The following is a 17,199-nucleotide window of genomic DNA, read 5'->3' on the forward strand; positions in this document are numbered from 1 at the left end:
AAATGTGATTGGGATTTTCAATTGCAAAATCCTCTTGTAGTAAAAACCATCTCAACTTTTTCCACAAAGTACCTTCTGAAATCAGCATTCAATATATATCATGCAAACAGAAAAAAAAATCTATCCTATCATAATGAATAAAGTAGTCATCAAAAGTATTTATACCACTAACAGACAATGAGGAGTGTGTCCAATCAAATCCTGCTTAGGAAAACTTATTTCAAGTGAATATAAGAAAAACAGAGAAATATGGATTGGCAAGTCTTCTAATGCTTTGATATCCTTCTGAAGTTCCTGATATCATCTACACATGAGTCAGGTTTAAAGGTCCTTCTGATTTTTGAAGTCCATCATTTTTCTGTTTTTTGGACAGATCCTGCAATTAACTGAATAATTAAATGTAAACAAACTCTACACTGTAATGTGGAACTACCCACCCAAACCAAACAGGGATAATTAAGTGGAGAATCATCAGAGGACCCAAGATAAAAGGATAACCCTAGGTAATTACGTAGCCTAAGTAATTACAGTCATGAAGGGGGAAAATGGTATAGAAAAAGGATATGATATTCCATGAATGCTGAAGACATGATGTTGGAAGTATAGTAAAGCCTTGTGTATCTGAAATTTGTGTTGTCCAGAACAGGATCACATCTCCTGGGGGTTTCATGTAAGCAAGAGAAAAGTACTTGTTAATGGAGAATCTTCATCCAGTGAGAGTGGTTCTAATGAGGGCCACTAGGGATCTGTTCTTGGCCCAATGCTGTTCAGTAGCCTTACCAGTGATTTGAAAGAGAATATAAAATCATTGCTTGTAAAATTTGCATATGACACAAAAATTGGTGGACTGACAAATAATGATGGGGGCAGATCAGTTATTAGCGATTAGCCTGGATCACTTGGTAAAGTCAGGCCATTTCAGCAACATGCATTTTAATATAGCCAAATGCAAGGTCATACATCTAAGAACAAAGAATGTAGGGCACACGAAGTAGGTCACACAAGAAAACAACACTGAAAATTACTAACGCGGTCATGGTAGATAACCAGCTGAACATGAGCTCCCAGTGTAATGCTGTAGTTAAAAGGGTGAAAGAAAGCCTTGGATGCATGATCAGAGAAATATCAAGTGGGAACAGGCAGTGGCGTATTATCGCCTAGGCCCCCCCGGCCCCACCCCAACTCCGCTCCTTCCCCAAATCCCCGGCCCGCCTCCTCCCCCAGGCGTACCGTGCTTCCCTCCTTCCTCCTCCCTCCCAGGCTTGCTGCGTGAAAGCACTGGGAAGGAGAGAGGAGAAGCGAGTAGCAGTGTGCTCAGAGGCAGATCGGAGGTGAGCTGGGGCCGGCGGGCACAGGGAGTAACCCTTGGGGCGGTGCAGGGAACCGCTCCCTGCCCCAGCTCATCTCCGCTTCACCACCGCCATCCCCCGAGCATGCCACAACTCCCCTTCTCCCCCCTCCCTCCCAGGCTTGCCGCGGGGGAGCGGAGGTGAACTGGCGCGGGGGGGCAGCAATTTTTTCAGGGCCTGGAGTGGCAAATTTGTTAATCCGCCACTGGGAACAGGGAGGTGGTTTTACTTCTATATGTTCAGTTCTAGTGTGCCCACTTCAAGAAGGATGTTGACAAATTGGAAAGGGTCTAGAAAAAAGCTATGAGAATGATTTGACATCTGGAAAGTATGCCTTATAGTGAGATACTTAAGAAGCTCCATTTATTTACAATAGTCACTACAAGAAAAAGTAAGGAGTTACTTGATCATAGATTACAAATACTTATTATGGGGAAAGATTTCAAACAGTAGACAGTATGACAAAGTGGGATGTGGCTGTATCAAATTGTGAACTCTGTTTTGTATTGCAACCTCCATCTTGGTTTGTAACCTTCACAGTGACCTTTATTTTGTAGTGTTTCCTTCTATGTTAGATTATAACATCCATTTATTATTTGGCGCTTGACACCTAGTTGAATGTCTATGGCTGAGAAACCATCATAGAGCAATCAAGGATCACAGCTTTGATGGTCTTTCAAGTACTGGCCCATCATCATGGGAATATGGACTCTCAACACAGAAACAAGACTGGAAGAAGAGGTTAGAATTTCCCAGATGGAGCACATGGGCATTAAGGAGCAGACTGTACGTAAGAAGGGGAATTTTTGAGCAAGAGGGTCCATACATGTCCTTATGCCAGAAGACCTGGCTGTAGAGAGGGAGAAGCAGGAGGGACACTGCCTTGCCTGAAAAGCTGACCAGACCTCAGACTCTCAGAAGTGATGTGAGACTAATGAGGATGGGTCTCAGTATGTTATTTTGCATAAATCTGTAACTCTCTAATACTTTCTTGAGAGTAAAAGTGAAGGTGGTTAAGAAATTCCTTTGCTAAGCTTATATTCCTTGCTTGCCTGCCACTTTGTTCCTGAAGTAGTAAATTGAGAACTTGGGAGTTCCTGCAGTGAGGAGCATCTGAGAGAGTCTATATGAGCAACAAGGGCTCAGGTGGGTTGAGACTTTGGATCAAGGTTTAAGGCAGATGGGCTCCTGACCATATCCCAAGTAAGTGTGTCAGATGTGGAGTCGACACCTGTCACTGTGTCTGAGACCCACAGTTAGAAACAGTGCATAGTCACTACCCAGAGTCGAGGGAATGGGGGTTAGAAGCATGTGGGATCCAGTGGTCAGGTCCACTCAGAACAGACTGGAGACCATCCAGAGATGGGGACTGGTACTGGCAGTAACATATATCTCTAATCTAGAATAAAAAATGTTAACAAGATCCAATGTCTGGAAGCTAAAGCTAGACAAGTTCAAACTAGAAATAAGGCAAAATAAAGTAACTAACCATTGAAACACCTTACCTAGAGACACAGTAGATTTGCTATACTTTACAGTCTTTAACTGAAGACTGGATATATTTCTGATACGCTATAGCTCAAACAGAAGCCATGGGCTTGATACAGAAACTATTGGGTGGAATTATATGGCCCATGTTATGCAGGATGTCAAACTTTATGATCATAATGGACCTTTCTTACTTTAGAAATCTATGAATAAAAACATATTTTAAAGAACCTCTTGAATTTTAAAAAAATACTTGCATTCATCTCTCCCATTGCACTGATGTGAGGAATCCAAAATACAGTGCTGGATATGCTTCCCCTCTCCTTTTAGATATATTACCTGGCATTTTTGACATTTACATTTCATCTTGCTATTTCCTGACAACATTTCTAGTCTCTCAAGGTTCTTTCGTATTATTTCAGTGTCCTCACTGCTGCTAACAATTTAGGCCCTGGTCCTTCAAGTACTTCACAAATCTAACTTTACATGGGCAAATAGATTAATAGAACTCATTGAAAATACTTACATGCATAAAATTACTCATGTGCGTAAAACTTTGCAGGACCAATACTTTAGTTTTATCTTCTGACTGACTCAATGCATTGTTTATTCCAACTTACAGTCATTAATGTTAAATAAAACTAAGTTTCTGTGTCTCCTCTACACCATCCTAAGCTGGAAGCTTCCCTTCAGTGTCATAAACGTTAACATAAGAATGGCCATACTGGGTCAGACCAAAGGTCCATCCAGCCCAGTATCCTGTCTACTGACAGTGACCAATGCCAGGTGTCCCGAGGGAGTGAACCTAATAGGTAATGATCAAGTGATCTCTCTCCTGCCATCCATCTTCACCCTCTGACAAACAGAGGCTAGGGACACAATTCCTTACCCATCCTTGCTAATAGCCATTAATGGACTTAACCTCCATGAATTTATCTTGTTGTCCTTTAAACCCTGTTATAGTCCTAGTCTTCACAACCTCCTCAGGTAAGGACTTCCACAAGTTGACTGTGCGCTGCATGAAGAAGAACTTCCTTGTATTTGTTTTAAACCTGCTGCCTATTAATTTCATTTGGTGACCCCTGGATCTTATATTATGGGAACAAGTAAATAACTTTTCCTTATTCACTTTCTCCACACCACTCATGATTTTATATATCTCTATCATATCCCCCTTTAGACTCCTCTTTTCCAAGCTGAAAAGTCCTAGCCTCTTTAATCTCTCCCCATATGGGACCCTCTCCAAACCCCTAATCATTTTAGTTGCCCTTCTTTGAACCTTTTCTAATGCCAGTATATCTGTTTTGAGATGAGACCACATCTGTACGCAGTATTCAAGATGTGGGCGTACCATCGATTTATATAAGGGCAATAAGATATTCTCCGTCTTATTCTCTATCCCTTTTTTAATGATTCCTAACATCCTGTTTGCTTTTTTGACTGCCGCTGCATACTGCATGGACTTCTTCAGAGAACTATCCACGATGACTCCAAGATCTCTATCCTGATTAGTTGTAGCTAAATTAGCCCCCATCATATTGTATGTACAGTTGGGGTTATTTTTTCCAATGGGCATTACTTGGCATTTATCCACATTAAATTTCATTTGCCATTTTGTTGCCCAATCACTTAGTTTTGTGAGAGCTCTTTGAAGTTCTTCACAGTCTGCTTTTGTCTTAACTATCTTGAGCAGTTTAGTATCATCTGCAAACTTTGCCACTTCACTGTTTACCCCTTTCTCCAGATCATTTATGAATAAGTTGAATAGGACTGGTCCTAGGGCTGACCCTTGGGGAACACCACTAGTTACCCCTCTCCCTTCTGAACATTTACCATTAATTCCTACCCTTTGTTCCCTGTCTTTTAACCAGTTCTCAATCCATGAAAAGATCTTCCCTCTTATCCCATGGCAACTTAATTTACGTAAGAGCCTTTAGTGAGGGACCTTGTCAAAGGCTTTCTGGAAATCTAAGTACACTATGTCCACTGGATCCCCCTTGTCCATATGTTTGTTGACCCCTTCAAAGAACTCTAATAGATTAGTAAGACATGATTTCCCTTTACAGAAATCATATTGACTTTTGCCCATTGCTATTTATTATCACCACTCCTCTCTGCTACGTAACTGACATGACAACATGGTTATTCTATTAAGGCAGGGTCCGCAACCTTTCAGAAGTGGTGTGCGAGTCTTCATTAATTCACTCTAATTTAAGGTTTCACATGCCAGTAATACATTTTAACTTTTTTAGAAGGTCTCTTTCTATAAGTCTATAATATATAACTAAACTATTGTTGTCTGTAAAGTAAATAAGGTTTTTAAAATATTTAAGAAACTTCACTTAAAATTAAATTTAAATGCAGAGCCCCCCGGACCGGTGGCCAGAACCTGGGCAGTGTGAGTGCCACTGAAAATCAGCTCGCGTGCTGCCTTCGGCAGGCATGCCATAAATTGCCTACCCCTGTGTTAAGGCATACTCACAACTCAATGGCTTAAATGCAGTTAGATGGTTGTTTATACTTTGTAATTAGAAAAAAATAAAACAAGCAATGATTTTTGTAGGTGATGCCACAGAAATGGGGAGAAGTTAGATGTGATTTAAGTTCAATTGACATTGCTTTGCCGAGTTTGTGCTGATCTGTACATAATGGTGTTGAGTCATAATGACTGGTCACCCAGATGGTAGTGCAGTGTCAAGTTACCCAAACTCTTCAGGTTTGAATAGCATTGCCTATAGTTTAATTTCTTGAATTCACAGAAACCACATATTCTGTTATACACAAGAAATTATAATTTCACTGTGGGTTCAAGCAGAAACTGAGGTGCCAATTCCGCAAGTTACACTGCAGAGATAGTCTCCATATGGATGCAGGGGTCTGACTAAAGACAATGGGAGCCTGCCTGGATAGTTCTTTTTGCAGGATTTCTGCCTGAATGGGTAATGGAGAACCTCTTATTCAAATACAGGTATATGTCACAAGACCCTCATATTAAAAGTGACCGGCAAAGCTTTAATAACCTCTTTCATCTAGTTTGCCAAAGTTTGAAAGTTTCTTTTTAAGTCACTTGTAAGAAAAGCACAATTATTTTAAGAACAGTTTCTTCTCAGTACTTAACTATGACCTGATACACTGTATATTAAATCAAGAAAATGTTAAAATTAGGTTAAATGTTAATAAAAACAACCTTCACTTAAACAAACAAACAAACCAAAACTAGTTACAGTTGCTAATGGACAACAGTGTCCTTTCTTATCACATCATATACCAAGCACATAAAAGGAAATTAACTGTTATGAACATCATAAATATTTTATTGTCACTACAAATACATTAGCCTTATAAATTATTAAGAAAGGCATATTTTATCACAATAGCCTTAACACTTTCATTGATGGACTGTTGTGAGAAAAAAGGAAAATTGTTGCTATCTGGAATTCACTATATAAATATTTTCCATAAAGGATACATAAAGATGGAAAAGTTTTATTAGTTAAATATATTTATCAACTAAATTACATTTTTGATAAAGTATAATTGCTATTTCTTGAGAATAATGTACATTGGTAGGAGAGTGTATCAATATTGATTTATGTTTCAGTTGTCTATTTATGTGCATTGGAGGCTGATAAACATATATCACTTATGTTTCTTTTTTATAAGGGTTTTATATTGTGTGTATTTAGAGATTACTAATAAAAGAAAAGTAGTTTTATTGGGTTATAGTCTAGGGTTTTGTGTCATGGTGATATATGCATTTATTTATAGTTACTGTGATTTTATATTTAGACAGCATAATATTTATGATCTTATAGCAAAACACAAGCATTTAAAAGTAAGTGACTGATGGGTAACTACAGTAGAGCCTCAGAGTTACGAACACCTCCACAGAGGTTGTTCATAACTCTAAAATGTTTCAGAGTAGCAGCCGTGTTAGTCTGTATCCGCAAAAAGAAGAACAGGAGTACTTGTGGCACCTTAGAGACTAACAAATTTATTAGAGCATAAGCTTTTGTGGACTACAGCCCACTTCTTCGGATGCTAAAATGTTTGTAATTCTGAAAAAAAAGTTATGGCTGTTCTTTCAAAAGTTTACAACTGAGCGTTGACTTAGTACAGCTTTGAAACTTTACTACGCAGAAAAAAAATGCTGCTTTCCCTTAATTTTTTTTAGTAGTTTACATTTATAGTACTGTACTGTATTTCCTTCTTCTTTGTCATCTCTGCTGCTGCCTGATTGCGTTTTTCTGGTTCCAAATGAGGTGTGTGGTTGACTGGTCAGTTCGTAACTCTAGTGTTCGTGACTCTGAGGTTCCATTGTACATTGTTCCAGCACAACAACCATACACCACAGAAAAAGCACCACAACCTTATCTTCACCCCAGTAAAGGTACCAACCATTCAACATGCCTTTCTTCAAACCTGAGCATGTGTAATTTCACAGAACTGTGCTGAAAGGACAGTAGAGGAGGGAGGTCTGGTCTGGTCTGTTTGGGTATATCTATGCTGCAGTTAAACACAGGGCTGGAGTTGGGTAAGATTTGGGGATGGGATGTTGGAAGGTCGGTATCTGTAGGCAGAGTTAAGGTTGTGATGCATGTGCATCTCTAGGTTGTAGTCTAGACTAAAAGGGATGTACTACTGGTACTCAACTTTTCATTTCCTTGCTTTTAGGTTTGCATTAAGTATGTTACTTACGGAGCAGTCTTTACTGACATAACAGAGAATGTCCAATTTAGGTCCTTTGAAGTCTGAGTGGTGTGAAAGGTAGGGACCTTGTATCAGAGTTTGGAGATCTCCGATCTTGAGCAATTTTTGGAAAGTGTCTGCAGTTTGGGGCATTGCGGTCTATTCTTGAGGCAAATGTTGCTTTTTAGAATGTTTTTCACATGAACTTCAAGGAAAAGCCATCTCTGACAGAGATTAGAACAGAATGCAGAGAAGCAGAAAATTCCCTCCAAACTTCCTTTCAACTTAGAGGCAGAATGTTAAGAATGGGCTCTGGAAAGTCCCAGAGAGCTCCCTGCAGAACATCAGCAAGCTGTAACAAACTACACATCAGAGATTCAGTCTCTGGAAAACATATCCATTTGTGGCCACTTGGAAAAGCTCTCAACAATGAATATTACCAATTAGTCTCTGAATGAAAAGCAAGCCTGAAAACAGCTGATATAGGTACATACATATTTATATTGAAGGTTCCATATTATCTGAGAAGAGATTGTGCAGCCCAGAATAAAATAATTTATCCAGGTGCATTTCTTTCTCTCAATGGAGGGTTCTTCATTAATTTATTTATAAATCTACTACTAATTATATATATATATATATATATATATATATATATATATATATATATATATATATATATATATATATGATTAAAAACCCATACCTAGTCCTCTAAAACAATCATACTTTATTTTTAATAAGTGAAAAAAGAAATGTCATCTGCAACTATTTTTAAGAGAACTCTTCCTGTCTTTGAAACTTAGTATTTGAACTGATAAAATGAGCATACATATTCTTTTCTCTCAAATCACTTGGTAATTTCCTTCATACCTGAGGCACAACATGTTCATTAAGAAACATTCTGAAGACGCACAGCTGTGCTGGTATCATTTCCATCAATGCCTTTGAAAAATGTTACCTTAATCTGACAAGCTTTTTAAAAGAAACAGACACTAGTACATGCCAAAGAAAAGGGTAATCAGTTATGTTTCTAACTGGGATCACACAGCAGTCCTCTGAAGATGAGAGATAAGCCAAGATCTGCGCACTTCACATAGACTGATAAATTATAGTTCAGCGTGGGGGGGGTCTAACTTTTAATGGATTTCTTTAAACATATGCTAATGGATTTCTTACCATCCTAGATACTACACATCTGCTACATCATCTCTGAATGATAATTTTATGCATATAGTTAAAAAGATAGGCACGCTGGGCAATATTCTATTGCACTATTATAGCTATTTAATGTTTTTTATGACTGCATTAAGTAAGGAATAATATATGTTAACTCTGAATTATTAAAGGAGTTGAAAGATAAAAAGAAAACAAAATCAGCATTATGTTACATCTTTTATGGACATTTATAAATGGCATATTGACAAGGTAGAAAATAATGCCTTCTTCAGAGCCCATATGCTCAGTCTTGTAAATTTGTCTTAAAGCTTGCATTTTCAGCTTCACAGACTTCAACAGCACCTCAGAACCTACCCAGCTGTTCCACATGTGCACAATGGACCTGATCCTGATCCCATCAGAGACAAAGGCAAAACTCCCATTGATTCAATTGTGCAGGATCAGGACCTATGTCCTAAAGCCATGCAGATAGTACCAGAGTTTGGAGCAAAACTAAAATACGATAAGCAGTTGCCTTTTTTTTTTTTTTGTACAAATATCTTGGTTTATTTCTTCTGCAAATAAATGATTAGACTAAGTTATTTCCCAAATTATTTGTATTATTTATTTACATCAGAGTACTTTTCAGCTACAGGAACAGCAACCTGACACTTGTCAGATGACAGAGATTTATTTTTCACATACTAAACCAAATCAATAAATGCATAAAACTAATTGCCTACGATGAAACTCTGATAACTTCCAGCTTGCATGAAACAATGTTTACTGTTGAGTATTAAGGTCCTCTTGAGAAACAGATGCTGGCAAATGTGTACAAGCTCTGATAGATTCCTAAGTGTACTGACTTCTATAGCCCCCATACAGTGAATATCGAGTGGTAAGAAAAATTCATTATTTTAAAGGAAGGGTAAATTGAAGATCACTTACTGCAGCTAAACTGAAGCAGGGGCTCCAATAACGCTTCTTACGCAAATGACAAACATATCAAGTTAAGTTTTACTTTATCAATGTCAGATTCACTAGCGGTGGCTGCAGAGAGTCATTTGCAAAAGAGCTATAATTTATGTCAAGGTTTGTAACAATAGGGCACCCCCCCCCTTCCTAGAGGATGCTCTCAGGCAGGTGAAAGTGATGCAAGTCCAAGCTGAAAGTAATCTGACAACAAACATAAAGGAGGAGTTGGGTGATGGGGGCGGAGGGGAGTGGGACAAACCTGCCCGTGATCTCCGTATTACAATGGGCTGCTACTATGCACGTCTCCAACCCAAAGCGATCAATGAAGGAGGGAGAGAGGCTACTAAGCAAAGCCACTTCAGGTCCCGTCGTCACTTGTACTTACCAGTTCCCCAAACGCACGGTCAATAACAAGAGCAGAAGCCTCCCCCTGCTGCAGGGACTGCACAGAGGCCACAGGAAGGAGGGACGCCTCCATGAATCCATTGGCTTTAAGTCTCTCTTCTCTGGTTTTCTTACAAGTCACTCTCTAGTAGTTACTCTGCAATCTCGGTATCCCCCCAGCGCGTAGGAGCGAGAGGGAGACAACCCCCCAGCCAGGTAGGATCCGACTCTAAAAGGACCATCCAACTTGGCCAATAAGCTCATCAGGTTGCTCCATAAATTATCTTAAAAGTGCTAGACGAATCAAGCCCTCGCAGAGGTGGAGCCTCTTTACTAGAAGGGAAACATGCCTGGCGTCTTTTAAACGGGAGCTGGAGGCGAAACAAAAACAACCCACCCACAGAGGGTCTTGCAATAGGACAAGGGTCACCTCGGCACTGCTTGATTGCGACCCTAGCGGGGCGTGGGAGTGGGAAGAGAGCTAGGCGCTCCTCGCAGAGCTCGGTACTGCTGTAGAGGGAGGAAGTTGCAACTCGCTTTAAAACAAAACAAGACGGAGGCGGCATGGGGCTGTCCGTTGCCGAGGGCAGAGTGCCAGCTCATACCCGCCCGCGGGACAGGGACCCCGCGGCGCGGGGACTGAACGTGCTCCCCCAAAGACAGAGCGCAAGGAAGCCAGTTGCTTTCAGCGCCCTGCTAGCGCAGCGAGCCGCCTCTGGCTGCGCCCTGTGTGGCTCCCCCGCTGCCCACCTACCGCCCCTGGTTGCTGCATCCAGCTCCCGCCCAACGCTGTGCGACCCCCCGCGATCCCTATGCAGGCACCTTGAGACGGCGAGGCTGCTCCCCGGCCCGCTGTGCTAGAGGAGCAGCGCGGAGCTCGAGCGCCTGTTGCCCGGGCAGTTGCTATGGGGATGGGAAAAGCCGGGCCGTCGCCGCAGAGGTAGCAGAGCTTGCGGGTTGCGCTCTGGCTCTGCCCTGCGCGCTCAGTCCCTGCAGCCAGCCGGGGCGGGGGGGGGGGGTTCGTTCTGCTGGCTGCCACAGCCCCACAACGCGGACACCTGCAGTTCCTCATCCGCCCCAACTCCCCATCCTTTGGGGCATGACTCAGGGCAGGTCCGGCTGGGTGATGGGGATGTGGTTGGCACGGAACTTTCCTGCAGGAGTTTGGAAGATGCAGGACTGTCCCAGCTCAGGCTGTCCCTCCCACCAAGTGAGTCAATAAACGGGGAGCCCTCGCCCAGGAGGCTCTATCACCTTTGATCTCATCTGCAAACGTCTCTCTTCCCCCCTCACTTCATCTTTCCTTCTGCTGATATTGATTCGAGCTGTATTATTTAGAGGAAGAAGCCTGCTGAAGAGAAGGGGGCCTGGCTTCTGTTCCCCACTCTGACATGGGCTTCTGTTATACTTTATTATTTATTTGCATTGTATTCATGCCCAGAAGGGCCAATCTAGATTAGTTTTCCACAGTACAGCTCTCTACTAGGTAGAGCTTACATTTTAAACAACTTTGAAATCAGTGTAGTTGCACCAGCTTCCAGGTCAGCATTTTTTTAAATTAAATAAAGAGTTGCCCTACTTCATTAGATTGAGTAATATTTAACTTAGATTATCAAGAGTAAAATGGGTCAAAGATAGAAAATATATTGAAGTGTAGCTCAATCTACTTGCTAATGCTTATTTCGATACAGGCTAGTAGTGGGTTCTTTATTCTTGTCTCCTTCTATAGGGTACTGTTATATTTTGAGATCTATATCTTCTTGAAAGGATAAGAATTTTTACACTACACTTCAGCCAGATGCAGTACATCAAGTGAAAAAGTCAAAGACTTCAAGATAAGTAACTGGACAGGCAGGTGATGACAGAAAGTAGAGCCTGGTATTTTTGAATGACCTCCAGCTCTTCTTATTGATAAATTAGCACCAGCAGGCAGAATCACTCCAGGGAATGATGACACTGACAGGCATGAGCTCAGTCACCACAAAACATGTATTTGTTACTGAAAATGGATACAGAGAAGCTCCCCTTCTGGTTGTGTTGACTCCAGAGACATTTGGCCCTGTGCAGGATGTATACTAGACCCACCCTCCTTTCACATCTAGGTTGTCTGTGGATGGCACTGATGTGCGCGCACAAACACCCTGTTTTTCAAAGGGCCTAAAGTCAATCATTTTACTAGGACCATTAAGGATCTTGTTAATCCATAAAAAATTTATCCTATGCCCATGCTGTCATAACAGAAAATGGAGACACATGATTAGTGGAGAAAATTGTATAAAGTGTAAATAGATATCCATGATAACATAAGCCTGGACTCCACAACTTCTTTCATATGAAGAGACTGCTGTGCCTGTGCTGATGCCCATGGACTTCAATGCAGCTCCCTGAGGGTAGAGCAGTCTGTGCATACTCAAGAAATTCCAGGCTCAGGCAAAGATTAGGACTATACTAGTATGTACCAACAATAAACAAAGTTGAGAGTAAAATTTACTTAGCACAGGTTTCATTTTCAACTGATTTGTAATTTTAAAATGGTAACTAAGGGAAAAAAATAGTTGAAACCAAAACCAAGAGATCACGGCAAAAAGGCAAGCAAGCAAAGTTGATATGTGCTCTGTTTGTCAGAGATAAATGTAGATCAAGGTAACTCCAAGCCTTAGCCTTCCCTCCTTGTACTGTCTTTCAAAAAGTAGAAATTAATCCTTCACACCAGAAAGGAGGACAATCTTTGGTAAATTAAATGAAAAGTGAAAGATTAAGAGGGCAAAGAGAGGTTTTGAAGAGTAAATAGCTAAAGACATTTTAAAAAAAAATTTCGAGAATTTCTTAAAGCTTATCAGAAGCAGGAATCCTGAGAGATGGACAAAAAATGTACTTGAGTACAAGTGAGCAAAAGAAAGAATAGAGAAGAATAAGGAAATAAGAGAAGATGTTGGGAAAATACTAATTCCAGAACTAAAAAATATGGAGGTTTTAGGGGTGATCCTTATAATTTTAGACAAAGAGCATTGCCTCAGAAAAAGGAAAATTGATTATGTTAACTGAAAAATAGAATTCTAGAAGTTTCAGATGGTGTAATGGGGACAAACCAGCATGGCGTCTAATCTGTTAGAATTCTTCAGTCATCAATGACGTAATGGATAAAGAAGTCTCTCAAAAAGTCCATCACAAAAGTCTATTAAGGAAATTACATAGTCATAGGATGAAAGGCAAAATATTGTCATGAATTGGAAAGTGGCTAAGACACAAGGATAGGAATAAATGGTCAAAGGTTAGCATGGCTAAAGTTAACAGTGAGGTGTCCCAAGGTTCTATACTAGGATGGCTGTCAGTTAATCTATTTCTCATTGGCAAGGAAAATGGGGATTAGCAGTGAGGAGGCAAAACTAGTGGGAGACACAAAGTTATATAGGTCAGTCAAAATTGAGGTGAAAGTGAGAAATTTCAGAGAGTGCTAACAAAAAATAGGTAAAGGGACAGCACAATGGCAGATGAAGTTCCACGTTGGCCAGTGCTAGATGCCAAACGTCTTTTAGTAAAACAAAAACAGAAAGTTAAATCCAAAATATTATGAATGCGATGAGTTCGGTCACAGAGATCCCCTTGGGACTGTCGCCTGATGTGCTGAAATTACCTCTGAGCCTGTTTTCCCTGCCAGCTTGGGACTTCAGAACCCTGCCCTGAGCCAGACATGCTAGCCTGCTGCAACACAGACCCAGGGTCTGGGCCACACCCCCAAAGCTGCAGATTTTAAACTAAAAACAGATCAGCAGGTTACCTGTCTCCAGCACCCAGACACACAGCTCCCAATGGGATCCAAACCCTAAATAAATCCATTTTACTATTTATAAAGCTTATACAGGGTACATTCATAAATTGGACACTGTCTGCAGTCCTCTAGTTTAGGTAATCATTTAACTTTCTCTCTCATGTCACCCTTATGTCTGCCTTCTCATACAGCATTTGATTCACATTTTATCCTAGCTACTCTTGAAAGGGATAGTCTCTTAAGTGCTTTTTAAAAATCAGGGATCATGAGGGCTGTTTTGTTTCATTTCCCCTACATGCACACACTCCTCTCTCCTTGGTATTGCTTCTCTCATTTAAATTATTAAGTGTTGCTATAATCATACTGTTGGTAATCATTTTAATGATTAACGTGAGTGAGGCAATTAATGTATCAGATGGAATCTTAATTTTAAAAAAAGGTATTTAGCTCTGGGAAATAGTTTTATATAAATATTCGAATACTGTGTACAGATGTGGTCTTCTCATTTCAAAAAAGATATACTGACACTAGAAAAGGTTCAGAAAAGGGCAACTAAAATGATTAGGGGTTTGGAAGGGGTCCCATATGAGGAGAGATTAAAGAGGCTAGGACTCTTCAGCTTGGAAAAGAGGAGACTAAGGGGGGATATGATAGAGGTATATAAAATCATGAGTGATGTGGAGAAAGTGGATAAGGAAAAGTTATTTACTTATTCCCATAATACAGAACCAGGGGTCACCAAATGAAATTAATAGGCAGCAGGTTTAAAACAAATACAAGGAAGTTCTTCTTCACGCAGCACAGAGTCAACTTGTGGAACTCCTTACCTGAGGAGGTTGTGAAGGCTAGGACTATAACAGGGTTAAAAGAGAACTGGATAAATTCATGGTGGTTAAGTCTATTAATGATTATTAGCCAGGATGGGTAAGGAATGGTGTCCCTAGCCTCTGTTTGTCAGAGGATGGAGATGGATGGTAGGAGAGAGATCACTTGATCATTGCCTGTTAGGTCCACTCCCTTTGGGGCACCTGGCATTGGCCACTGTTGGCCGACAGGATACTGGGCTAGATGGACCTTTGATCTGACCCAGTATGGCCATTCTCATGTTCTTATAAATTTTCTATTAAAATGTTAACTATTTGGCTGAATGTAATGGTTTCATGATTTGATCATAATATGAATGCTACATCCAAGTGATGTGGTTTTTATAATCCATCTTCTGTGCCCTTCATACCCAAATTCTGCCCACCTCATCTTTACAATTACACTTCAAAAAGTCAATGCCATATTTTAATAAGAAAGGTCAATATTCTTCAGATATTTTGTACAGCTATTAAAGTACCATTAGGGCCACCACAATGCATTAATTCTTTAATATACAATAAATGTTCATGTGGGTTTGAACATGAATTATATATTTAATGCCACTTTGCTGGATCCATCCAACAGCTTATTTGTGCACCACGTTTTCAAAAGACGTACTACTGCACATGCATTTATCCAACCTATGAGCACAATACACAATGTACATGTGTAAGTCAGATTACTGCACACACATTTTGCCAGCTAGCTGGCTAGGTATATGAAAATACTTGCTTTGTACATTCACACTGGAAACTTGTATGTGTAACATCACCAAATGTGTTTACAGAATGGCACATTTACAGGTTTAACTTTTGAAAATATGGCTGTAACAATTGTCAAACAGGTCAAACCCTCTTAGATGCATCACCATACCTCATTTTCCCCTTCTCCGTGCCCATTCTGAAAATGGAAAGGGATCATAGAGGCTTTTGGGCCTGCACCTAATGCCAAAATATTGCATGATGTACCTGCTGCCATTTTGCTAGTTCATGCTGAAGATACTGCTGTTTTCAGAGCTGAAATGTAATAGGAATAGCCATAGGCCAAATAATGGCAGTAGCACCTCCTGTACATTGAAAATGCTACTCTTGACCAAGCATTGCCTCCTGGTTGTGGAAAACATTATGCACCTAGTGTATTTGTATGGGACATAACTGGTCTTCTGAAAATGCCATGCACCTTGACTATGAGCTATATGCTGCTTTTGGTGCAGATATATTTGAAAATCTAACTCGGGGGCAACATAGCACTAGTAGGTTGGAGTCTCAGACTGGGACCAGTTTTTATTTAACGGCTTTGAAAGCCATTGGCTGTCCCTGTTCCCCACCCCCACTTCAATCCTGCAGTATCACGGTAAGGAACATATAGATCGGTGAGGGCTGGGACAGGGTGAGGGAGGGTTGTTTGCAGGTGGTAGAGAGAGAGAGAGAGAGAGCAGGGATCAACCAGAGAGTAAAGAGACATGTTCAACAATTTAGTGATGCAGCAGCTGGCAGAAAGGGAAGAGATATATAGGTGTGTATGTCAGGCACAAGCTCGGAGGCAACCCTCATACCCTCTCCTCCTCACATGTATCAGCCCCCTCAAATTTCCTTGGCCTTGTCAAGCAGGTCTGTATCCAGAAGCATCTCTCAATTGGGTCTCCATTATTCCTCACCATGATAAAGGAATCAGTGTCTGTCATTGTCACCACTTCCCTCAGGATCCTTTTAGTGGACCATTACCCAAACCACAGGTGTTAGTCAATCCTCAGACTTTTGTTGATTTCCCCATGAGACTTCTGTGAGATCATTAGTTTCCCATGAGTATCTGGAGCAATGGATGGGACTCACATTAACCCTAGGACTCCCAGCTGACAGGTTTCTACAGAAAAAGGACCTTATTCTATGATCATGATGACTGTATGCAATGCTTGCCTGGAATTAATGGAAGCGGTGACCAGCTATCCAGGCTGTTTCCACAACATATATAATTGGTCCAGCTCAGGTGTGTCTCCAATGGAGAATTTTTGGAAGGCTTTTGTTAGATAAGAAGTGATACATGGGGTCTTTCCCTGTCTTGCCACCACCTGCCATTGGACTACTATCCCATTATCAGCAGCTCCCATTCTGCCCCCAGCCCCTATTCTTACACTGTCCATTTCACATGCTAAAACATGGGCTTCATTATCCTGACAGCTGGTCTCATATGATTTCTTACCTTCACAAGAGGCAGAGGATACCCTTTCTGACCCCAACTCCTGATCTCCATTATCTGTCCTTTGTCTGCAAAAGATGATTTATCTATGACCACAAATCAAAACTGGTCACCAAGAGAGCCTTTGATATCCTAAAAATGTGTTTCAGTTCCCTTCTAAAGGTGTGGAACATTACAGCATTGACCTACTAGGTTTGGGAAAGATATTCCTTGCACTCTGTATATTTCACAACACAGCCACACAAAAAGGAATATCTTCACCTTCAGTGTCAAATAGAGATACAAAGGAGAGTGGTGGTGGTGAACTCTCAAGGCACCCCCCAGGAG

General features: G+C 40.8%; 1 protein-coding gene across 1 annotated transcript in view; it reads right to left on the minus strand.

Annotated features, from left to right (window-relative positions):
- GABRG1 (gamma-aminobutyric acid type A receptor subunit gamma1) overlaps positions 1 to 10,169 on the minus strand; it is a 66,783-nt gene extending 56,614 nt beyond the window's left edge. The window contains exon 1 of the mRNA XM_054030283.1: positions 10,045 to 10,169. Coding sequence (XP_053886258.1) covers positions 10,045 to 10,145 — 101 coding nt within the window. The 5' untranslated portion in view covers positions 10,146 to 10,169. The remainder of the gene's footprint in view (positions 1 to 10,044) is intronic.
- Positions 10,170 to 17,199: the final 7,030 nt, after the last annotated feature.

This window comes from Malaclemys terrapin, chromosome 5 (genome assembly GCF_027887155.1).
Source record: "Malaclemys terrapin pileata isolate rMalTer1 chromosome 5, rMalTer1.hap1, whole genome shotgun sequence".
In the NCBI taxonomy this organism is placed as follows: Eukaryota; Metazoa; Chordata; order Testudines; family Emydidae; genus Malaclemys; species Malaclemys terrapin.